This window comes from Furipterus horrens, unplaced genomic scaffold (assembly GCF_987537825.1).
Source record: "Furipterus horrens unplaced genomic scaffold, mFurHor1.1.pri manual_scaffold_17, whole genome shotgun sequence".
NCBI classification, from domain to species: Eukaryota; Metazoa; Chordata; class Mammalia; order Chiroptera; family Furipteridae; genus Furipterus; species Furipterus horrens.
In genome coordinates this window covers 98,917,982-98,944,630 of record NW_028327187.1, presented here as the reverse complement: position 1 = coordinate 98,944,630, position 26,649 = coordinate 98,917,982, and the positions used below count along the sequence as shown (strand labels likewise).

General features: G+C 37.9%; 1 protein-coding gene across 2 annotated transcripts in view; it reads right to left on the bottom strand.

Annotated features, from left to right (window-relative positions):
- Positions 1-26,649, bottom strand: part of DMD (dystrophin) — a 1,939,482-nt gene that overhangs the window by 658,097 nt on the left and 1,254,736 nt on the right. For both annotated transcript variants that reach the window (XM_090265340.1, XM_090265335.1), the window contains one exon: positions 2,197-2,298. In XM_090265340.1, coding sequence (XP_090121466.1) covers positions 2,197-2,298 — 102 coding nt within the window. The remainder of the gene's footprint in view (positions 1-2,196; positions 2,299-26,649) is intronic.

The window sequence follows — 26,649 nt, the reverse complement described above, 5'->3', positions numbered from 1 at the left end:
GGAAAATGAGGAAACAGAGGAAGAAAGAAGAGTTTTGATGCTGAGAAATGGTTTTAAGGGATACAAGAGGAAAAGTTAACACCTCATTGCTCTCTCTGTCATTTCAGAAAGGTAACCCCCTCTTTACACCAGTGACGTGGCAGTAGAAAGTAGGTATGCTCAGGCATGGCAGAGCCCAGGTCTTCAAGTGGCCCAGGAGCTGAGGGTGGGAGTACACGTGTGGTAAGTGACAATCACTGGAAACATGCACTGGAAACAAAATAAGCCAGGCAGAGGAAGACAAATACTGTCTGATTGCACTCTTATGTGGAATCTAATGAACAAAATACACTAACAAAAAAATACAAACAGACTCATAGATACAGAGAAAGGACTGACAGTTGTCAGAGGGGAGTGGGGAGGGGGACAAGGTAAACAAGATGAAAACACTAAGGAATAAAAACAACTCAGTATGGTGAATACCAGAGGGGAAGGGGGTGGGGGAGGCAGAAGAGGGTAAAGGGGGGTAAATGCAATGGAAGGAGACTTGACTTGGGGTGTGTTCACATTACTGTACACAGATGATGTATATATGGATTTGTATATCTGAAACCTACACAATGTTATTAACTAATGTCACCCCACTATATTCAATAAGAAATAAAAATAAAATTAAAAAAAATTCTCACTGACTTTCAGGTAAGGCTTTCCCCTGGTTATTATTATTTTTTTTAATGAAGGCTCAAAAGTAGGAGCCAATTTAAACACATATTTGTAATCTGTAACTATTGTATCAAAACCCGCTTAACATGTTTGAGGATCAAACAAGAACAGACAGAGTGGACTACAAAACGGTCCACCTGTCTGTTTCAGTGCTTGCTCCGGGAGCGACTCTGTGAACCAAGAAATGTGTCCGCTGGGGGACAGACTAGGCTTAGAGCATTGACAGAACCCTGCAACTGGCTGTGTGCAGGACCTTCTCTCGCTCTCTTATCTAAATATTGAACACACACTGTCAGTTCTTGAGAATGATCATACCAGGCTTGGAACTGGGTGCGAATTGTCATTATTCTTCCTGAAACCAGGAGGGAGGCGATGCCTATTGATATTTCTAGAGGACTAAGTGCCTTGCAGCCTCTGGCATTTGGATATTACGCAGAGGCTACAACTTTAACTTTCCTTAAGGAAAAGCCCCTTGTAACCTGTAAGGAAAACAAACAGTGCTCTAGAAATGAAGCTTGGGCCAAGTGTAAGCGGTGACCTTTGACACAAAGTCCCAGTCATGCTAATGGCGTTTGCCAAGGACAAACTAGTTGTGTATAATGAGGTTATTGACCTGCACTGTTTTAGAGCAGTCTTAAACAGGAGGGCGAGGCTCACTAAATCTCAGCCGGCAACATTAGCTAGAGAAAGCAGGGTGATCCATCAAGAGCCGCCATCACAGGCTCACAGGAGCCTTCATCAGAATGGGAGCCATTATAATTTGGGTCAGGGACAGGAAATAAGGTAACCTGCACCCGACTTCTATTCATCACTGGACTCTACTTTGCAAATGGAAGCCATTGATTAACTATTTTTGAAAACTGGGCTGGCTTTCCCATAGCCTGGGAATAAACGTGTCCTAGACTTCAAAATGCACACAGGGAAAGGAAAGAAGTAGAAAGCTTTATCCCGGGCCAGCTTTTTCACCAAAGAGGGACGCAAGTACGTGACATTTCGCTACAAATTCTTGGCCCAATAAAGGACCGAAGCCCAAATGCCGATTCCTCTTTCATAAGAAAGAACAACAGAGAAAAGAAAGGTCATGGACCATATTATGATTCTTTACAGCTGCTGGAGACAGACGGTATGATGCAGGAGCTTGATCTGAATTAAGTCAAACAATATGAAAAGCATCAAGGCTGGTGAGCAAAGCAATAAAGCCTCAAAGAATTTAATCTACCTTGAAGGTGGGACTACTTTTTCTATTGATGGCAGCACACCAGGACAGAAATGATTCCTTTAATGCAATGACTAGTTAATAGCATTAAGATCACAATATATAAACAGGATATGTTGATCAAAAAGACAGCTCTGCCTCTGCCATTGCAGTATGGCCGGTGTTTCTTTACAAGTTATTTCACTGATTATAAATAGACCACGTCAATGGCAAATGTACAACAGGGGAAGCATAACCCATTATGAGGTAATGGATATTGCTAGAGGTTGCTTCATTACCTTCACTGGCTGAGTGGCTGGCTTTTCCTTGTACAAATGCTGCCCTTTAGACAAAATCCCTTCCACATCCGGCTGTTTAGCTTGAACTGCTACTTCAGTTTCCTGGAGAAAAGAACACATACAGTGCAGATTAACTTCACAGTTAGCAATAAAATTACTAAATTTAACTATACCCTTGGAGACTCCACATGTATTGCAGATCAATTTCTGCACAGTACACAGGGGCACAGAAGAGTAGCTTCAACTGCAGAGAAAAGAAATGGGGGTCTTCCTGAAACACACGGAAGTTTTAGAAATGTATCCAAAAGCTTCTTAAATTATAATGTAATACTACTGCAGAGAAAGAGACACTGACTTTCTATTTGTCAAAAAAGTAACATGCAGTAATTAAAAGTACAATTTATAAATAGGATTAATATAGATAAATACTATTGTTCATATCCATAATCTCAGTAATCCTAATGTTCTTTTTAATTTACAAAGTCCTTAGTTTAACAGGATTCTCTCTGGGGCTTGGGATCCAAAATCTTGTTTTGAAATAGAAACCAAATAATTCTTTCCACATCGCTGTCAGAATTATTAAGCTTCTTTCCAAAGAGTAAACACTCTTTGGACAGTATCAAGGTTTATTAATTATTAAGCAGTTGAATAAAATCAACCTTTTGAGAAGTGATTAGACCATTTTAAGAAACTTGTTTGTTTTTCCTTTGTCTGGAGAAGACTGAAATATGACAAAAAAATCCTCTTGAGTTGTACGACTATAAAGTGTGTTGTTACTGGCTTGTGTTTAGCTCTCTTGATGAGAGAACAAAGGAAATGTGCATAAATTGTAGCTGAAGGAAGTGGAGTTAAATATTACAGATTTCTTGGACAGAACACTTGTTAAACACTAGGATGGAGTATTGATTAATCAATGGCAGGTGTCAATCAGGGCTCGGGGAATCTTCCCCACATAGCAACTCCTGATTAAGCCATAACTCTCCTCCTCTCTCTCTTACCCTGTAGCCTCTCAGCACTGCTGTGTGTACGGGTCTGCATGCCACTGTTTCCTTTATATATTGTGTTTGTACCTGTTCTCTCAGCTCGTCAGAGCTGGGGTGTCCTTTGAACCCAAATTATTATAATCTTATATGACATAGTTGGATGTCTTGCAACTTCTGGGTGCTCACACAAGCTCTTAAGAGGGATTATTTCTTCAGTTCTGATTATAATAAATAGCAGTGGGAGGTAGGCACCTTGGTTAAACATGTCCATAGCATGAAGATTAACCCTGTGTGTTAATGGATGTGTGAGTAAGACACACACACATGCATACATGCCAACTTCAGGGACTATAATTATGGAAGAAATGAACTTAAAATTATTAGAATTAATTCATTTTCTAGGATAAAAAAATTCTAAAAGTGATTTTAAAAAATCTTGCAAAATTGTAACAAGGTCAAATTCAGAGTACACTTTGTGAGGGTTGAGTGTTTCTTCCTTTCTTTTTAAAAATATTTTATTTATTTACTTTTAGAGACAGGGGATGGACGGAAGAAAGAGAGGGAGAGAAACATCGATGTGTGAGAGACAAATGAATCGGCTGCCTCCTGCACACCCCCCCAACTGGGGACCTGGCCTGCAACCCAGGCCTGTGACTGGGAATTGAACCAACAACCTCCCAGTTTGCAGGCTGGTGCTCAATCCACTGAGTCACTCCAGCCAGGGCTATTTCTTCTTTTCTTTAAAATTGTTAATAAGTGCACCTACTGTAAATTTTATAGCTTCACAAAATGACCACAAATCGTCACTAATTTTACCAATGCTTCTCATATGTAGCCAAATGATTGACGCTAACACCTTTCTCTCCCTGCTCCTGGTCTTCAATTGCACATAAATAGTTCCAAACATCACAAACAATTGATGCTATTATTCAGAAGGCACTGGTAAATAGATAGGATTAAGAGACAGCGTTTGATATTACAAGGAATTCTTTTAGGAAATAAACATACAAATCTTAATTCAAGACATTTTCATTGGCAAATGAACTGAAACAGCAACAAGTCTGACTTCAGGGCAGCCCAGATCTTACTTACAGCTGTAAGTTCTAAGTGGGTACTTGCAAATGGACTGAGGAAAAAGGCGGCATGCCACATGACATGTCCATGTCTTGCACCTGCAGAAGGTAAAATATACCTACAGCCACCAGATTAGCCCTGGATTTAGTCCTCGGATGAATGAACTTTGCAAAGTCACATCATATCCCTTTATAGAAATGCTTCCTGTCATCATGGCCTTTCATCACCGTGATTGTCATTTCTTCATTGTTCAATGAAAGAACGAAGAGGTTAAGTACCTGGGTGAGATTTACAGCTGGTCCTACAGAAATGGAGCAATGGAAGAGAGAAACCATGCTCATCTCTAAGGTATTTTTTAAAAATAATTTATTCGTTTGTTTATTTATTTTTAGAGAGAGGAAAGGAGAAAGAGGGAGAGAAACATCACTGTGTGGTTGCCTCTCACTTGCGTCCCCAACTGGCGACCTGGAGTGTAACCTAGTCATGTGCCCTGACTGGGAATAAAACCAGCGCCACTTGGCTTGCAGACTGATGCTCAATCCACTGAGCCACAGCAGCCAGGGCCTCATTGCTAAGGTATTTGTGGTTACTTCTCCTTTGCACCTTTTGGAGAACTAGATCTGTAATTACATGCACCTTTGAAAAATCACTTTAGAAGGACCATTTTGAAGATAAATGTCTACAATTGACCTCACTACGTTTATTCGCAGAGTGAATTTATTAGTTAAAAGATAGGTCAGTTATTCAAGGTGAAATATTGCTTGAAGGGTCAACTGTAGTACAGTATATCCCATTGAATTCACTCAAATATTCTTTTTAAAAATATTTTATTTATTTATTTTTAGAGGGAGGGGAAGGGATGGAGAAAGAGAGGGAGAGAAACATCAACGTGTGGTTGCCTCTCACACACTCCCAATGGGGGACCTGTCCCGTGACCAGGCACATGCTCTGACTGGGAATCAAACTGGCGACCCCTTGGTTCACAGGTCATTGCTCAGTCCACTAAACCACACCAGCCAGGGCTCAAATATTCTTTCACATATTTTTCTTAAATTAGTATGAGAAAAAAATACATTATAAAAAGCTGATAATTATCCAGAAAAAAATGCAAGTATACATAAAATAAATTTAAAAATTTTGATAGCCATCCATGTGATTAAAACTTGACATGGAAAATCAAAAAGCAAAGCAAAACAAACAAACAAAAAAACCCCCAGCCAAACCAAAACCCCCAAGGCAACCTACATGACTGTGCAAAAGTTAAAAAATACTAAAACCCTTAGCTGTGCAGAAAATGCCAACACACTGCTATACTAACATTGAGTGCTGCAGCAATATTAAGAAAGCAGAGTTGCTAAAAGTTTGCTTTGTCACAAACATTGTGTGTTTCAATACATTTTTCCCTGACACTTATATTCCCTTTTACAGATGCCAAAACTGAGGGATACTGAGTCAATCTGTCCAAGACCACATAGCTTGCAAATGGCAGAGTTGTGATTACAGTTAGGAAGTGTGCCACTAAACGCCCACTACATCCCTTACTCTGCTGTGTCTAGTGTGTATGTGTGCATGTGCTAAAACTGGCAGTCATAGTTCTTAATATGTTGATTTTTCTGCTCTTTAACTCCAGTACATTTTATAATATTCTTCCAGGTGTAGTTGGGAGAAAACACTGTATCTTCCCACAGAAAAAGGACATACATTGGTACGTGGTCTTTTAAATGCTCCATGGGCATCTTTTTGTGGGTTTATGATTGCCAAATGGATGCTATCTGGGTCAGAGAACTGGTCTGAGTAAACCTCTTATGTCACAAATAGCCTCACATTTTTATATGATTCAAGATAAGGCAAAGAAGGTCACCCCTAAATTGGAAACAGCTAATTATAGTGGCCAGTTTGTGTAAGTAGAAAGTATTCGACTTCAAAGAATATTCAGACAAGAAAGTCTTCATGGGATTTCAACCCAAAAAATCTCACTTCTAATAATAGAATATTTAGGTGTTTTTTCCCTGCCTTATTCTTAATATATCCCCAGCAATGGATGATTGCACCAGGTGTTAAGACCCTTATAACATGACGCGAGTTTTATTTTCCTCATCGTACAATAGTGACAGTTCATGACCATCTCAGATGTAAACTTAAGAAAATAATTTTTATTAATTAGGTAATAGGGAATAAGCCTCCATTAATACTCACTAGGAGAAGATCACAGTGTATTTTTAAATTCAGCCCTGATAGGTTTTTGAAATGGAGTGACCCTCTAAACACCTTCAGTGTTACTTATTTCCTATTAAATAGCATCACTAATGTTGGGAAGTGGATAGTCTGACAAGTGGCGAAGCAATGGTTACTGATGAAAAATGTCTAAACCATAGCTTGGAGGGTGAAAGTTACAATTCCTAAGCAAATTAACATATACTTGCATTTTTTTAAGAATTGATTCCTTGAATATCATCTTCCCAATTCAATATTAAGCTGGTTGTGTATGAGTTTTTAACTAGAAATTTGATGTTCCTAATGATAGTGTAACAGAGACACATTTTGCCTTGTTTTTTTTCCTTATTTAAAATTTATTTCCATTTCCATTTACATTATTTTACCTATTGTTAACTTTAGAGTATATGAATACATATGTATATATGAGTGTGTATATGCATTTGTATGTACATATACATCACAATAGAAAGATATATGAACAGCCTTTGCTTGTATGTTCCAACATTTAGTCATTCATTTGTTCCTTTTATGAAGTGCTAAGAAAGTTTTTTTAAAAAGACATGACTGTGGGATATATATAAATTTCAGAGATGTTGAAATGTAAAACAATGTATTTTGGAATCAATTAAATTCTAAGAGATTTGTGAATACTGTGGTTTATTAGTTCATTGTTTTTCACTGACTCTGTGAACATAGCTGTCCTGTGGGTGAATATGCTTTCCTCACCATCCACTGTGGACTTGAGCATGTGCCTCACTTGGATCAACGCTGTGGGCAGAAGTGACTGTGTGACAGCTCTGAGCTGGGTCTTTAAGGGCAACTCAAGATTTGCTAGTACCTCTAGTTCCTGTCTTCTCCCACAAGAGAATAATGCACCCTGGAGAAATTGCTTTTTCCATCTGGGTTCTGGAATAAGACATTTAGAGCAGATCCACAGTCTAGAACGAGAAAACTTGAACTTGACCCAGCGTATGGAGAAAGCCGCAGCTGCTCTGCACGAGTGGATAATATATGTTGGTTGTTACAAATCACAGGGATTTTGGGATTTTTTGTTACTGCAGCAAGAGCCAACAATTACAATGTTACAGTAAAACAAACAATCAATAAAAAATATGGCTTTCTGGGATGACAAAAACAAAGTAAGCCTTTAAAATAAATGTGCCCTGGTCACATCTATTGACTGCACATCTCTCATTCCACATACAAACTGTTTGCTAAGAAGGGTAGCAAGAAACGAAAAATGAAATGGAATCAATATTGCGTTAGAGCCTGACTTCTCTGGCCTAGATTGTCAGGCAGACTCTGACAAATGAAGGCTGATGGATGGAAAAACACAGCATTGTGCAGTTCACTTTCTTTCCCCTCATGCTGGGTGACTTTTTTTTTTTTTTTTTTTTAATCTACAATTAGGCTTGCTAAGCCACAGCAACACAGCTTTCCTTCACTATAACTGCATGCTGTTAAGTATGTGCCAAGCTGATTGACGAAGAATGACAGGTTCTCTCTTTCCATTCTGAGCTAATCAAGGGCATCCCACCAAAGGGAGGTTCCCCCCGCCACCCCAATATAGAGATTTATGGATTTCAAAAACAAATCTGTCCAAATATACAAAGTATAATGCAGTATTGATTTTTAAAGTGGAAAATGTTATGAGACTGAGAAGATAGAATCTACCAAGGTACAAACTTAAAATCTTCAAGGCTGATAAAAGAGTAGACAGAGGTGTAGCCATCAAGTAATGAGCCAGATATCCTCTCTTACAGGCCCCCACTCAGACAGAAGGGGTTTTAAAGTCTTATTGGCAGAACTGTTTTTGCAAAAAAAAATCTTGCCCCTCAACAACCCCAATGTCTTAATTCACTCAGCAAATATTTACTGAAGATAAGAGCACCTATTATGTTCTAAATACTGTTTATGTACTGGATATATAACTGTGAATAAAACAGACAAAATGTTCCTGTTCTTGTGTAGCTTACACTCCAATGGGGGCAATGGGCAATAAAACAGAAATTATGATACATCAGCGGGTGAAAAGTGCTAAAGAGAAAAAAATAAAGCATCAGGTGGGGACAGGAGACATGTGTCGGGGGCGTGAGAAGATAGCAGGTGGACATCTGAGAAAGTTCCTCCAGAGAAAGCCTCACTGACAAGGTGGCATTTGAATAAAGACTAGGAAGAAGTGAGGGAATGAATCAAGCTGTTACCTCAGGGGGGGAACAATCCACACAGAGGAAATGGCAAGTACAAAGGCCCTGGGGCAGGAGTGTGTCTTGCAAGTTGAATTAAAAAAAAAAAAAAAAAAAAGCCAGGATGAGTGGAGCTTAGTGAGCAAGAAGAAAGTAGCAAAAAGCAAACCACAGAAGTTGGGGAGGGTAGGTTGTGAAAGGTAACTGTGTGAGGTCTCTGGCTATTATTGAGTGAGATTAAGAACCAGAAGAAGGTTTTCAGCAGAGAAGCATTGTGAGCCAACTTATTTTTAATAGATCATTCTGGCTGATGTGTTAAGATTAGACTAAAGAAATGTAAAGAACAGATAGCAGTTATAAGCAGATTCCCAAGGGGATTAGTTAAATTTACATTGTTTGGAGGGAAGTGCTTCTTTGTGTTAACCTAATGCATTTACTCTGAAAATCTTTATGCAGAGTAAATTTCCAATCTTGTTTAAAAACAAAACAAGACGCTGCTTTAAGAAGAGTCATCTATGCCCTGACCGATGTGGCTCAGTTGGTTGGAACATTGTCCTATAAACTGAAGGGTTGCGGGTTTGATTCCCAGTCATGGCACATGCCTGGGTTACAGGTTCGACCCCTAGACTGGGCGTGTGCGAGAGGCAACAAATTGATGTTTCTCTCCCTCTCTGTCTCTCTCTAGAATCAATGAACATGTCCTCAGGTGAGGATCTAAAAAAAAAATAAAAGATGAACAGTCATTTACTAAAACTGGTGCTTCCCAGGTTTTACAACATTCCTAATCCTTAGCGGTGAAGAGTGTGGGTCCTTGAGCTTGGCTAAATTCTAATTCTGTCATGACTCGATTATTTGCAACAGAAATCTCATGGCCCATAAATTCTAAAATATATTCTAAAACCTTTGTTCTCTGGCCCTTTACAGTAAAAGCTAGCCAACTGCTGATCTAGAAAAATGCTTGGGATCGCGATTCTAAAAATGTTCAGGTACACGGACAAATTACACAGGTGGTTATTTTTATAGATAAAACATGAGAAACCTGTTTTGCCTTTTACCTCCTTACACAAACCCATAGAGATATTCAAACAGCTTACAGTTATACTGTAGAGCAGAGCTCAACAAAGATTTTTCTGTAACGGGCCGCATAGGCTTTACGGGCCATATGCTTCCTGTTATACCTGAATTCCGCCACTGTAGCATGAAAACACATAAACAAATGAGCATGGTTGTGTTCCAATAATATCTTATTTACAAAAGCAGGTGGTGGGTAGAATTTGGCCTTTGGACTGCAGTTTGCTGACTCTTGCTTTAGTGTATTCCAATGTAGTTAGAAATTACCAGATGGGGGATAACAACATCTGGGTTCTAGGGTTATTAATTCACCAGTTGCGGCAAGTCAATTAAAGACAATGAATTTCAGTATATGTATATATCCTTAATTATAAAGTGAATGAAAGTGACAGATATGATTGTGGATAAAGGGTTCACAACATATTTTGCCTTTTTGCATGCGAATTTGACCTTCAAAGAAACTTCTAGCTATACCCTCCCTGGAAACCTGAGTTGAAATGCTGAAATGTCAACAGTGTTGGTAGACACCATTGCTTCGGCTTCAAAAAAACAAAGACTGATTGGCAAATTACAGATTTAGGAGTTCTGTGGATGAACTACAAATGTCTAGTGGAAAGCCATAATTTTGGGGAATCCTTTGAGTGTAGTAACTCTTGTAATTGAGCATGTGCCTTTCACAGATCTTGGAAATTCTACTTGTAAGACACTGATTGACTCTTAGAGCACATGGCACTTCTAGGCCAGGGCTGATCCAGCCCTTCTGTGTGAGTCTCTTTCCTTTGCACCACAGCCATCATCGGGGAGTGACCAGATGCTGCGAGAAGCATAGCTCTAGGATGTCTCTGTTTTGTAGTTTTTTAATATTTATTTTTAGGCGGGGAGGGAGGGAGAAAGAGGGAGTGAAACATTGGTTGGTTGCCTCTTGCACATCCCCAACTGAGGACCTGGCCTGCAACCCAGGTATGTGTCTTGACTTGGAATTGAACCAGGACCTTTCGGTTCACAGGCTGACACTCTATCCACTGAGCCACCCCAGCCAGGGCACAGACTGCTTTTGAATCCCACAGAAGAGACACACTAGATGCCCCCTTCCCAGGAAGCTGTGCTTCTGTTCTTGCATGCTTCTAAATTAATTTCAAGCTGAATGTGCTTAATGGCAGGCTTGTGCACTTGCACCTAAAAAAAGACAATTCACCAGTGGGCTTTACAATAGGAATTTCTAAGGCCCATGTTATATTTCCACAGATTAACTGCTCTGAAACTGGGACACATTTTATAAATGATGGTGTGTCAGAGCCTAATTGGTAGCGCTTTTTTCTTAGTGACAGATAAAATATGATGCATATTCTAATCAATGGTTTCTTAGAAACCATGAAATATGGTATGGGACCAGGATATTCATAGTAGGTTAGGAACATATAATTTAGTATATGCCAAGGAAATACTAACTGCTACCATTTATTGAGCACTTACTAAGTATAAGCAATCTGCTATGCTCTTAACATAAATTTTAGTTCATCTCAATCTCCACCGAAGAGCCTTTCAGCAGACATTATCATAATTTTTCAGATTAAAAAAAAAAAAAGAGTCATGAGAGGTCAGAGCACTTGCCTAAGACACAAGATAACAAATGGTGGATGTGAGACTTGAACCCTGGTCTGTCTGACTCATATCTTGCATGCTTAATTACTATGTTATAGGCTCTATGGATTTGCTTAAGTATGATACATAGAGAACATCTGATTTTATTTGATGAATCACAGGGCTTAGAACCAGAACAAAGTAGTTTTGATAAACATGTCATTTTAATTTAAATTAGTGTTTTTCAACCTCAGGCCTACTGACATTTTGGCTGGGATAATTTTTTTTGTGTGTGTAGGAGGTTGCTCTGTGTGTTTTAGGATGATTTGCAGCATCCCTGGTCACTAGTTACAAGATGCCAGTAGCCGTCCCTCCTCCCTCAGGTGTGACAACCAAAAATATCTCCAGACATTGACAAATTCACCTGGAAAAGGAAATCACCCCTGAATTACTGAATATATGAATGAACAAATTAAAACAATGTTGTCTTCGTATGGTCTACATTAGCACTGTGCATGGCACAGTATAACTTAATATAAAAAATACTTTTTTCCCCTTTTTCTTGTAGAGAGCATCATTTGCAATGCCATCTGTTTATACGTTTTTTTTTTTTTTTTTCCAGATGCACACCTTTGCACCTATGACTCTTAAACTACATTTGAATGTGGTTCTGATGAACTCTAACCATGGCACATTTCAATCTCTGGCTGAATCCTTCATAAAAATACTGCTTTAAATATCCTAAAGAGTTTAAGGAATACAGTGGAGTCTATGGAATAGAGAGGCGTGGATAACACAAAGGTTTCTTGTTTTGCACATTCACCTTGGCCAGTGATATTTCCATTATTTTAAACCAATATAGCACAGCTTAAAGTCATTATCCGTGAGCTACCTAGACATAGCTCTTGAAGTCTTGATAGAGACTATTTGGCAAAGTAAGTATTATTAAACATTAGACGTTTCTTTTTAAAACATAAAACAGCTGTTAGGGTAATTTTCATTAAAAGCAAAGAAGAATGCAATTCAATTTTGACTTCATGATTGACACACACTTCAAATAAAATTAAAGATGCTTTGTTTTTATACTATTAAGTGTTGTACCAAAATTATAGTCACTATCTAAACAACTCCTTCTGAATTCTTCCATAACTTGTAAGCTCAGGTGATCAAATGAGTACTGAATTAAGGTTGTATTTAAAGAAAAAAGCAACAACAAAAAAATCTGAGGCTTCTCTTTGGAATAGCTTTTCCTTAAACATGTATAGAAAATAAAGCAAATGTGAAGGTTTCTGAAGTCAAGGGAGAAAACACACGATCAAATGAAGCCCTTTCTTTGGTTCATGCAACAGGTCAGTCTTCATCTCAGGTGTCAGGTCTTCATCTAGCCTGCCATATTTAATTTTTATATCATAACTCTGTAATTTCCACCACCCTAGCTAAGTGAACACTTTCATGGGTCTCCTGCAAAGTCAATGATAAGGTTTTGGATAAGGAATTGTGAACTTGTAGTTCAGATGCATATAACTGTTAAAATCCAGAATACATAGAGAATTCACATCAATCTATAAAAGAAAGCAAACAGTCCAATGGAAATTGTGCAGACTATTGGGAGTGGCAACTCATACAAGGAAAAATGAATGGCTAACAAACATGAAAACCTGTTCAACCAGGGATATGCAAATTAAAATAATAAATTCATTCCATTTTCTGTTGCTGGTGAAATGTAATTTACCAGATATAATAAAAATGTGAATACTCTAATGAGTCAGCAGTTCTACTTCCAGGTATTATCACATGGGGTTATGAGGAGAACTACAAAGGATGTACTTTCAGCATTGTTTTCAATAGTGAAAAACTGGAAAATAAAAACCCTAATGTTTATTTGTTCCTAATCTTATAGCCCTATTGATTGTTTTGTTGCTATTCAAATCAGAAATACTTTTAACAGATTACTTCTCTTTTCTATTGTTGTTCTTATTTTGTAGCTCAAAAAATTCTATTTAACTTATTCATAAGCAAAGGTAATGTTTCTATTCATAACTGACTCCTTGAGGAATTAAAGATAATAAAGAATAATGCTGTCTCTAACATCCGACTTCAGCTATAATAGAATATACAGTATAATATCTCACAAAACATCCATTTAATTTTGAGTGAAGCACAGGAGTATGTATTGTGTGTATATGTGCATAATTTTGCATTTCTTATCTCTCCAATTATGTCCATCGCTAATACCCATTACTATGCTAATGCTAGAAGATATACTGTAATAAATGTTACCATGAATTACTAATATTGTGTTTCTTATCACCAATTTCAACAAGTAATTTAAAAGACAGAGATGCAGGTCTATCTGTATTTTCTCCTGTTATTCACAACAGTTCTTTGAAAAATCTTGAAAATTCAAAGTCTGCACACATGGCTTTGTAATTTCATGGGTGAGTAAGTTGAATTTTAGTTATATGCTATACATTCTACAGTTTTCATATTTTGACTTTTGAATGCCTAACAGAATTATTAGTTTCAAGAAAATCAATTTCATTTTAATGGCTAGCATGTTACATAGTCGTTATTATAAATGAATTTTGAGCTTTTAAACCTTAAAATTAAAGCTATTACTAAAATAGCCCAAGTTCAGTAATTACGGCTGTTTTTATTAACAATGTACTTTGTGCCTTCCTATAATCAATAATGGTTGAATATTCATGATGTCCAGAGGAGGCAACCAAGTGTTCAGAAGTTGGAAGCTACAGTTTCACAAGTATTGGGCATAAAGTCTCTAAGTGTCTAATATATGTGGTTTTGAAATCACAGAACAAACTAAATGCATTTACACTGAGTGATAAATTAAGTAATTTACAATGAAGGTGTTTCTTTTTCAAAAAATGTATCAGATATATATTGAAGTTTTCCTCATAATATGCATAACTCCAATGTGTGAATGAAAGAGTCTGTCACACTAGTGCTACTGCTCAGAGAAGAGGCGGGAAGAATGACAGAAGTTATGACAAGGACAACAGCAGATACGTGGCAATTTGAAAGTATTTGGAATACAAAGGTGATTACAAAGTACAACAGACAAAAAGTAGTAATACCAGCTGATTTTGTCTATTAGATGATAGCAGTACTTATACAACACAGAATTGTACTAGTTAAATTTATAATATACTCTAATTTCAATGACAGAAGTATAATAAGTGGAATATCAGGACCCAGAACTGGATATTGAAAAGGAAATATTGCTATGGCATTTCTAAGTAAATTTAGTCCAGGAAGTTTGGTTATGTCTCCATTGAGAAGAATCATGTGACTTGTGATATATTTTCCCCATAATACAATCTAGGTTATTCTGAATATGAAGAGCACAAGTTTTAATTGGTATAAGTTTATGAGATAGCAGTTGAACAGTAAAATTGCTTTACTTGAAATAAGTATCCCTTAATGTGGTCTTTTTAGTGTTCAATTCTTTTTCTATGTATTTGTCTTTTCCTCCCCTTTTAAAACAAATCACAACAATTATGACCACAGCTTCTCATTTCAATTATTCCCACAATGTTCTGTCTGTAAATGCCAAGTCCACACCCCTGCCCTCCCCCAAATGTGTTGAGTGGCTTTATGTTGCTATTATCCTTACCCATAATGATAGTCATACTTGCTTTAAGAGTTATCATAGTTATGTATTTAGAATTTTAAGTGCTCTTCAGTGGTAACACACAAATATAAGAATTCTTTTATCAACCAATATAGTTTAGTGAGCAGAGCATGGAATTTCATGGTGAAAATACAAATTCACAGCCATGAGGTCAGCAGGGTAGACACTGACTAGGCTGACAAGGGGCATTGCTGTAGAGACCAGAAGGTCAGGAAGGGCACAGAGACCCCCATGGGGACCTTAGGTCATGTATGCCATGTAATTTTCTCTCACTTGTCAAACCAGAGGCTATTCTAGAGAGGAGCAGGAGGAGCACAAGGAAATCTGAAAGACTGACCATTTACCCAACAGATACCAACTCATATAAACAGTCTAGTAAAATTGTCTAAGAGTGAGGTTCTTCTTTTTAAAACATTTTATTTATTCATTTATTTTTTTTCAGAGAGAGGGGAAGGGAGGGAGAAAGAGGAATAGAAACATTGATTGGTTGCCTCTTGTATGTGCCCTGAACAGGGACCGAACCCACAACCCAGGCCTGTGCCCTGACTGGGAATAGAACCAGTGACCTTTTGCTTTGAGGGATGACACCCAACCCACTGAGCCACACAGGTTGGGGTGAGAGTGAGGTTCTCCTTTCTCATTACCCAACATGGGAGAAACTTATGGAGATCAGTGAGGGATAAATAAAGAGGTTGCATTTGTGTGACTTGTTATTTGACCCAGGATATATCCATACAACTCCTCCTGCGTATTTATTCTATGTATGACTATTTGCCTACTTCTGAATCCAGGACAGTGTTTCTCAAAGTGTAGTTCTCAGACCATTGGCATCAGAATCACCAGGGAACTGCATTTTAATGAGATCCTCAGCTTATTCCCCTACATGAAAGATTGAGAAGCATGGCTCTGGACAGTATAAACTAGAATTGGCCACGTATAACTGTTAATGCCAGCATTTTAATTCATTTCCATACCTATCTTCTAGATATAACATTTATCTTTCAATGCTACAGCTTTAGAATAAACGGCCTTATGGACACAGCTTTTCGAGACAGAGAAGTAAGATAGGTGCCTCTGTTTTTTTTAAAGTTATGATTAGAAAAACTGGTTTGAGTACTGTGAATTGCAAGTGCACAGCATTTCTGAATGTATCTGAAACCCCAGCCTGCTATTTTCTATCAACACCCAATGTCAGCAAGGATGGTAACTTGCAAGTTCAAAACCTTCTTCATTTAAACACCACTGTTTCTGCCATGTATTCTGGCTGCCAATCAAAGCCATCCCTTGGGCAATATAGTTGGTAGAGCAGGTGGTCCACTCAGTCACTTAGACAGAAGTTGTTTGAAAACTATTGGAAGGGTTCCCATCCTTCCCCTCCACACAGACTCACAAAGAGATGGCATCCATATGCAGGGCAGAGCTTTCTGTATGAGGGAAATTAAAAAAATAATGATAAAATTGCTTCTGATGTTCTCACACAACCTCCTCCAAAGTATCATTATGTAAACTGGCTTTTAACAGAGCAGTGAATGACTGCTAAGTAAAAAAAATAATTGTAGTACAGTAAAAGCATGATTTCATGAAAATATAAAAACAGTTTAAGGTAACAAACAGTTTTTAAGGTAGATTTGGAGGAACAGAGTGATCAAGGAAAGCATAGGTCTTCTTTTGGAGAAGATGGTATAATATTGGCGGATGGGAAATAAGAGTGGGAACCCTTCAGTTCCTGTTAGGTTTGTTTCTTGTATGTCAGGAGGAATTAATATTCTGATCACAAAGAATAAAACAAATAGCAATGAGAGGGAACCGGTGCTCAAGATGAGTAAAGAGATTAGAAAGTCCCCAGCTGCTCAGAATTGACTTTCTTGATCTAGAGAAATTACATCTCAGGACACTAATAAAACTGCAAGTCAAATGGCAAACCACTGTGGGTGGTCTAGAAGATTGGAAGAGTGCAGTTTTGATTTTCAAGAGAAAAGAAAAAAGAGGATGGGAATAAAATGTTAAGCTTCCAAAAAGTTATTGAAGACTTGGCTAGAAAATGCAATGCAGGGAGAAGCCACAAACCTTCTCCAGTTAATGAAGTTTTTTGAAAGAATGGGAGGCAGTTGTTAGAGGTGCTTTGAAAAGACAAACTCCGTCATAACTATTACACTGTGTTAGAGGGATAGAAAAAGAAAGCCAGTATTTACATTCAATACCTGTTTACCATTTGTTTAAAACTAAATCTGCACCTACTCTGCAATGTTTCATCACATTGAGTTTCTGTACATGATTGTTGTTTGCTAGGAAGGGCAAAGAGCACTGCTATGCAATGCAAAGGTTTGTTTTAATATTTTCAAGTTAAACCTTCAGATTAGAATCTGTCACAAGAAACATTCATTAGAATCCTTGTTGCAAAAAACCCACATTTTTACTTTAAGTTGTAAACTGTTTTTGTCTGAATAAGAAAAGGCCAATAACCTAACAGAAACAAAAATTGGCAAGAAATGTAACAAACAGGGCACAGGAAAGGAAATATAATTCTGAAACACTTTTTGACTTGGAAAAGACTCATCCTCATTCAAAAGCAGAATGCAGATTAAAATTGCAGTGAAGTATCATTCTTTTTTCTTGCTTAGCAAAGATCAAAGAGGGTGATGATATACTCACTGAGCTGGCAAAAGTATGGAGGAAAAAATTCCTCCATGTTAGTGATGGGAGTGCTTTACAAAGAGCCATTTATTTGGCCACAGTTACAAAGATAACAAATGGCCTTTTGACCCAGCCATTTCACTTCTAGGAACTTACCCTATGGATATACTTACGAAGTGTGAAAAGACACGAACAGAAAGTTAAGCCTTGTCATATTGTAGCAGGAGCAAAATGTGAAAACAAATTAAATGTTCATTAATTAGAATACTGGTTAACTGAATTGTGATACATCCTTAAGATATGCTAGTATGCAACTGTATAAACTGAGAATGCTCTTAAAGTGCAATTACAGAAATTAATTGTCAGTGTATATCATTAAGTAGAAAAAACACGGTGGAGAAACAATGTTTATAGTATTCCACCAGCTGTTTTTTTTTTTTTAATTTAAAAAAATTTTTTTAAGAGGACGGGAGAAAGAAACACACACACACACACACACACACACACACACAGTCACATTCTATCCTTGGGGTGCCACCCAACAAACTGATCACCTTGGCAGCCTATGGTGAGAGAAATTGGGTGGCTGAAAGATGAAGGCGTATGGGAGCATTTATGCCCTTTATGCTTTCTAATTTTGTACCACAAGAAACTATATTTTCAACAAGGAAAAGCATTTGCACTTTTAAATTCTGCCATAGAAGGTTGAATTTATTCTCAACTTTGTAATAATTAACCCCATATGACCTTACTCTCAGTGTACTAATTAATTAATTTCCTATAAAACGAATGCGTATTCTCTTAAAATTAGAAACAAAAATATCTAAAAAATAACAAAGTTTCACAAAACAATACTTACCTGCACCACATGCACTATATTGTGATAATTTGTATTGTCTTCTACGTACCCTATACTATCTTATTCTATTCCATTTTACCCATTACATTGATTTCATAACTCATCAATAGGTCACCACCAACAACTTGAAAAAACAGTTCTTTGAAGTGTCTCCTCCTCTTTCTCCTTTCTACCAAAGTCCTCTTGTTGCTTCTCACTGGAACCTTTTTCCTTTCCCTTACACACATTTCACTTGAACAATTCCTACTCATCTTTTAAAGGGCCAGTTCTGCATCATATCCTCTAGGGAAGCTTTCTTGAGATGAGAGCTTTATAAACTTTAGTAAGAGTATCTTCTGGAGGGGTTGTTAAAACACAATTCTTTTCCTTTTTTTTTTCACTAAAAATATTTAAAATTTTTATTTACTATTTTACTTTTCCTTAAAGGTGCAGGATTTCATCTTGCATCAGTTATATGGATGTGACAAAGATGAATGAAACAGAAACAAAATATAAAGGATATGAGATATTATGATGTCAGGATCTGAAGTTCTCTACTTCTTATTCCATATTCTGAATAAGAACCCACAGATTCTCGAGCTCTGGGCACATTCTACTCTGATTCAGTAGGTTTCTGGAGAGGCCCAAGGATTTGGATTTCTAACAAGCTTCTTGGTGATGCTTCTGCTGCTGCTGCTGGACTAGGGGCCACACTTGAGTTGCTGTGCTCTGAATAACAATTTGGCTGGGTTGGGCATCCATGTTTTGGGCTTTCAAAGCATCCTAGAAGCGTCCTGACTATACTGCATTGTAAATGTTTCTGCATTCTTATAGACACTGAGGTAGATTCATACATTGATTCACGTCTAGCAAGTTATGGATGAGGGCCAACTTAACATGGTAGGCTATGGTAGTTAATTAATAAACGATCTGTTAATCGGAGAGAAATTTCATTAGCTTAGCCTCTTGTCCTTTTCTGCCAAAAGAGGTTGATCTGGGATATAGGCAAATTAAGCTCATGTGCATTTCAGCAATACATTTGATCAAGTCTCCAAATGAATGTTGATGGAAAAAATGGAATAATATGAACTGTGGAGGAAATCAAGTCATTTGAGTTAGGCAACTTATTAAACAACTGCCAAAGGAACTGGATGGTTGAACTGATGTTGAAATAGAGGGAGGTTTGCAGTGATGTGATGCAGGGCTCTGTCATAGGATTTGGTCTATCTGAGAATTTTTTCACAGCACAGAAAAAGTTCTAGAAAGCAGATATATGAAATCTGCAGTTGAAAAGAAACTAAGAGATTGCAATGCATATACTGTGTGACAGCATCGGGACCTGAATGTTACTGCCTCTCCATCTCTATGATCAACTGGACTGATGAGTTAACACAAGGATTAAAGCTTTGAGTAGTCTGGGGCTAAGGACAGGTTTTCCCTCTTGAGAGTGGTGGGGAGGACAAGGGGGAAGTTAGTCGGGGGCAGAACAATCAGAACTGAGGCTTCCAGAACCTAGGCAGATAAACATGAGTAATTCTGGGGAAGGGGCTGGCAGGCCTGTATTTATTTCCAGTAAGTAGACAACCCAAGGGCAGGAGACAGGAAATGTCAGGAAGAAGCAGTACATGTGAAAAAGAACTGGGAACTTTAGACACTGGTAAGTTCAGTAGGAGGCAACAGTGTGTTATGTTGTATAAGCACTTTTTTTTTGAAAGTTTTTTTTTTAATTTTTATTTTTTGATTTTTCAACTACAGTTGTCCCATTTTTCCCCCATTGCTCCCCCCCCAGCCCACCCCTTCTCCTACAACCATATCCCTCCCCGTTGTCCATGTCCCTGAGTCATTTATACACGTTCCTTGACTAAACCCTTCCCTTACTTATCCCCCTTTGTTGTATAAGTATTGATGCTCTAAGGAGCTGTGTCATGGCTGAAGGCATGGACCGCAGGAAAGCAAACCTGGAAGCGTTATGGTGGCTTAATAAGCGGTCAGCCAGGGAATGTGCTGTCCCTCACTTCTTGTCATAGAATGCTCAACTCTCCTAGCATGGCAATCTTCAGACTGGGGTACAGAGAGACTTTCCTAGGAATAGATGAGCAATAGATGGTATGCACACAATCAGTTTCCAGATGCTTAGCATCTATATGGGATTTTTGTCTGGGTTTGTTCTTGTGGTACACATGTTCTTGCAAGTATCATTCCCACTTGTGTAGCAAGAGAAAAACAGAAAACAAACTAAATGTTCATTAACCACTATTTCATTAATGACAGTCCTCCAAATTTACAAAATAAAAGCACACTTCCTTTGTTACATCTGAACAGCACACTATGTCTGAGACACATTTATGCCAAATGAAAATACAATTCAAAATATTGATGCCTGAATTCTTCTTTTCATCAAGGCGCCATTAAGCACTTATCCGTTCATCTCATTAATAGATTCATTTTTAATAGAAACCTGAGTGTGCTTAATATTTGTCAAAATTTCCACATATTTAGGTATTTTGGTTATTGCTAGGTATACTTGGTATTAATAATGATAGATATAATTCAATCTAAAGGATTTTTAAAAATATCTAGAGACTTATAGTCACAGGAAATTGTTTTAAAAATTGAATTTAAATCCACATACATGCACCTGTCATACAGAATATGATAGAGTGGTTAATAAAGCACTTAGTAGCATAAATGTATATGATATTAAGATACAGTTCTTTGGGAAGTGGAATGGAAATATGATTTAAAGAAGAAAGAGGAACAATATGAAACTTCTGTTTATTAAAGATGAGCTTCTTTTTTGTATTTTCAGTGGATGATGAGAGATACCGTATTGCTATGGTATTTGGATTCCACTGGATACATTCAAAAGAGTAATGCAACATTTTAAAATGTCAATATTTACAATATGCCAGGGGAGAAAATAGATGTTGACTTTAAAATGTGCAAGAGCATAGTTCTTCTTTTTTTTTTTTTTTAACCTACTTTGAGAGTTGTATAAGCAGAACGGTCTGCAGAGCACTCTAACGGAGCTTGGCAGGGGACGAAACTGTAACCGACAGCCAATGAAGTGTTAACCCTACTTGAAACTTGAAATTTCAGGAATCTTCAATTCAAAAAACTCTTCTCCAGTTTATAATCTTCTCATAGGGGCAATTTGGTCTGGTGAAACATGACCCCCCTCATGACTATTTGCAATCTTTTTTGGGGGGGTGGTTTTTCTGGTAGCAATGTGCTGCTTTCTTTATAAAAAGAGGGTATTTTGTAAGCTTAAGTTTTATATTTAGGGGCTCTTGTCAAAATTTCTGCTACAACAGGAAAGGTCCCATCAACTATATCTTACTATCACCTTAACAAAATACGTTCCTACCTTAGTTTTACCTTTGATCCAATTGAGTCCCAGGGTAATTGGCTCCATTTTTCATTTGTAATGAGGAGGAAAGTTAAGTTAAGAAGAGTGAATTAGACAACATCGTAAATCCAGTAAGAGTCAGACGGGAGATCTGAATTTGGGTCTTTTGCTTCTCTCCCTATTATCATGCTACCTAAATTCAGCAATGGTTTTTGGAGCTGAGTAGAGGTGGTGAAAAGTAAGAGGAAGAATTATGATCCCCAGTGTTCAAAAGAGAAAACTTGATGCTGAATTCCGCTTATCTCCAAATTTAAGCCATCTTCAAGGTTCCACTGGAGACAGAATTATCCTCTTGCCCAGAAACAACCTAAACTCACGGGGAGTTTAAATTTTCAATCGATCTCTGTCTAGTTGCATGGTGAATGAGGATGCTGCACCTTCTTGTTTAATAACTTTATTCTACTAGTTTCAGGACACCTTCCATGGAAATCGCTAATAGAAAGCACAGGGACATTTTCTTAGGGAAGAACATTAGACATGAAAGGGGTCAGTCTCTTCCGATTCTCACCTCCCCAATACCACCTCTTAAGAAAATAAACACAAAATAAATCAGAAAGCATATTCAGTTGAACTTCAGCTGGGGTTCCATTGGTGAGTCCAACTAAAAATCCAGTGCTCCAGATAACAGTCTTTGGAAACACGGTAAAGGACAGGTTTTAATTCTTCAGATTCAGTCCCAGACTTCTTTGAAAGCTACCATTGGTTTGCTTATTTATTTGGAAAAGCAAGATTTATTAAAGGAATGTAAATTATACCAAACAACATGATAAAAGGGACAAATATGATTTTTGACTTTCATTTTGGGGTACAGACAACACAAACAATTTTCCTCCCATCAAGATGGGCTCTGACCACACCTGTGTCTGTTTGAACTGTTCATCAACAAGCCTGAGTGAGGACCCATTTGCAGGACTAGGCAGAGGGGTCTGACTCACTAGGAAGTGATGGGAGTTGTGGATTATATAGTGTGATTTGAGGGGAGTCATATGCATCTCTTCTAGCTGGATCTGGACAGATGAGATAATTCCACCAACAGATTCATTCCAGAGAGTCAATGAATGACAGTCTTGTCTGTTAAATGTAACACCCCTGGGTAAGGGCAGAACATGTGTGTAGCATCAGTCTTTCATCCTTCAGAATTTCTACAGCTAAGAATTTTCCTTTACCCACAGGGACCCCAACAGGCTTGGGCAAAGAGATAGGGACAAAAACAGACTTTGCTTGGGTGCTAGGCACATGGTACAGCGTGTACATCATGTTTCATTGAGCTGTACACTTGAAACTTATACAGTTCTGCAAACCAATAGTCCCTCTCTATATCGTGGTTCACTTGTTGCAGCCTCACTATATGGCAGGATTTTAAAAAATATGATACTTAATTATTTATCATGGATTTTTTGCTCTATTGTGGGGTTTTGCGGTACTGTATACGTACGTTGTGAAAGTTATGTAGGTTTAAGAGTGTAGAACATGTTTAACAACATAAGTAGTGTTTATGAAAGTGTGGAAAAGGTTAATAAGGGAGTGAGGAAGGTTAATAAGGGACTGGGAATGGTTTATAAGTGTGTGGGAAGGGTTTATAAAGCCTTAAAATATATATAAATACTAAAATAAATGTAAGGTTCCTACTTTGCGGATTTTCACCTATTGCGGAGTGGCGGGAGGGTCTAGAACATAATACCCATGATAAGTGAGGGAGTACTGTATCACCCCAATACATTAGATAAAAAATGAGCTTTAGTATCCACAATATACTAATGCAAAACTAGAGTTTAATTTTCTCTTTATTAAAATGACAAACATTTTTGGATTACAGGTCTGTTCTGAGTAAGATTGTAAAAGGTTTTCCTTTATCTTTTAAGCAATCTACCAAGGCAACAATTCTGTGTCTTGCCAGAATAATTTCCTGTGTTTTATGTTGATTTTATCATGTCCTTGATTACTGAAGACAGCAAAGTCATCTCACATTTGAAAGAGGCAGTCTTTTTACAACCATGTTATCTCCTATATTTATTTTTGAAATCTTTTATTGCCTCTGGTTAAATAGGTGGCCAGGCACTGGTTCTGTGGCTCATGGTCCTATTTAACAAAGTGTTCAAACATTTTCACATTTTTGACAACCTTTGATATTCCGCCTTCCACAAATCAAGTCCTCAATGAAATTTTAATTTCAAACTCACTTGAAAATCTTAAAAGATTAGCCCTGACCGGTGTGGGTCAGTTGGTTGCATGTCATGCCACAAAGCGAAAGGTTGCTGGTTCAATTCCTAGTTGGGGCACAGGTCTGGGTAGCAGACCCGTGTGTGAGAGGCAACCAATTGATGATCGATGATCGATGAGGTGTCTCTTACATATCAGTGTTTCTCTCTCTCTTTCTTCCTCACTTCCCCTCTCTCTAAATTAAATAAATAAAACATTTAAAAAAAACAGAAAATCTTAACAAGCTAGTTCTTCCGCCTTTTAAAAAGAGAGCTATTAAAAGTGATTAGGTTTATTGGATGTGCTCAGTTGCATGGAAAGTACCATCAAATAAGAAGTGATGCTTCACCTTCCCTAGGTTACACCTGCATGGGTCAAATGTTATTACTGGTATAAACATTTCAGCAGTGGGATGATTTGCTAATGCCCCTGCTGTGCATATGTCCTGGTGCTGCTTTGCCTAATATTACACAGCAGTACAATGTTATCAGCCCGAATTCCAGTTATTACTGTAAATTTTTTTTCCACAGAAACACCTCCATTTCCTTATCATATGAACTCTCACCAGGTCTTTAAGCATGGCAATGGGAAGCCTTTTGTCATTTACACATAGTTGTTGTTTACTCTGGGGCTTCCCTGAATGTGCTTGCCATCCACTGTGGGCCAGAATGCTTGTTTTCAAGGAATCCGGATGGCCTCTGAGACCCATGGACAGGGCTATGCCAGGTACCCAGGGTGCAGGCTTCCAGTAGTTTTGCTTCAGTAACTTTCAGACCACTCCACTGGCCTGCCACAGGATTTCCAGGACTCCAGTAGAGAAGCTGCTGGGTTCATGATGCCGCTGACCCAAGATCACACAAAACAAGGATCAATTACATAGAAACTGAATGAATTGATGAAGGATTATTGGATTAGGGCTTTTGTTTAGAATATGGCTGGTGCCTTAATGTTGTATTTTCTTGAAATAAGAGACTCCTTTTGCCCTTCTCTTAAGCTACCTAAAACACAGAGAAATTTAGTAGATCAGAGTTTTGTAAACAGGAGTGAAACCTTTATCTTTTTTCTCCCTGCTGGATCCCTCCAGAATTCATAAATACTTATTGAGTATTTTTATTTTCATGGTGATACAATTATTTGCATAGGTTCATGATAAAATATGCCCTTCTCATGCCAGGACATAACTGAGAAAAGTAGTTATATAACAAAGCTTTGACTGGAACGTCATATTTGAGAATGATGTGCATAGGTTTAGTTACGACCCGACAGTTTTAAGGAACTACTTTTGACTTTTTGGAGACAATGCTTACAAAGCCCCTTTGGGAAAACTGACCTAGTACCTGGCTTACAGGATGTCCAGACTTAAAAGTGAATATGGTAGGTTACTTTCTGGCAAGCCCAGAAAACCTTTGAATACTTAGAGGACTCTGATAATAGAAGAATTCACCCTTATCTATAGGCACATAGGGAAAATTAATGGCAAGATCTTGGCTTGGCTTTATAACCTCTTGAGGTTATTAAAAGTCAAATCTAAGGTTCTTTATGAAAAAATTTCAGCAAAAATGAATCTTAGAAGGCCAGCATGGTCAATTACTATCCATGCTGCACCTGTGTAAGAAAAGAGCCCAGCTTTATTTTACAAACAAGAATAATCTTACTTTGAGTATCTGATCAAAAGACAGGTGATTATAGACAAAAAAAATGTATGTTTCAATAGAAAACTATAGCACACCCTTGTGGGTTATCAGGTTCTAGCCCTGTTCATTGTCTTTGAGCTATTTTCAATTTCCTTGTAAACTGCGTGATTTTTTTAAACCTACTTGTCAATTGGACTGGATTCTGCCTTCTTACACATTTTCTCAGTTCTTACCAATTTTTCATTTCTCCTAATGTCCTTTAATATCTGACTACAAGTCTCCACACTAATGTTTTCCATTTTTCTCCTAGTCCCCTGACTTGGCATTACTGAGAAATAAAAGCTGACTGCCCAGCCCTGGCTTGTATGGCTCAGTGGGTTGAGTGCTGCCCTGTGAACCAAAAGGTCACTGGTTCGTTTCCCAGTCAGGGCACATGCCTGGGTTGTAGGCCAGGTCCCCGGTTGGGGGTGAACAAGAAGCAGCCAACTGATGTTTCTCTTCCTCTCTTTTTTCCTCCCTTCCCCTCTCTCTGAAAATTAATAAATGAAATCTTTAAAAACAAAAAAGAAAGCCAACTGTCCAGATCCTTATTCAGACTCTAGGTTGTCTTGCCATTGAACTTTCGCCTCAGGGGAGCTGAAGCTGGACAACTTGACATACTTCAAAGGACCCATGAACATACTAGATTATGTATGGACAGCCTTCCTGCTGGGAGCCGCTGCTCCAGGAAATAACCTTGACTGTGGCCAATCGTCCCCAAACCTCTGAGGTCTGTGCCATCACCGAAAGCATTCAAACTGTCCTGCCATCCTCAGCCTGCCATCAAAAGATGCTCCCAAACCAAGCTCCGGGAATCTTCTTAATTAGCCCCTGTGTTTATTGTCAGATTAACAGCAATGAAGCTTTGATTTTCTTCTAATTTCCACAGACAATCCCTTTTGTTAAATACCTGAGTGCTCACACCATCAGCAAATA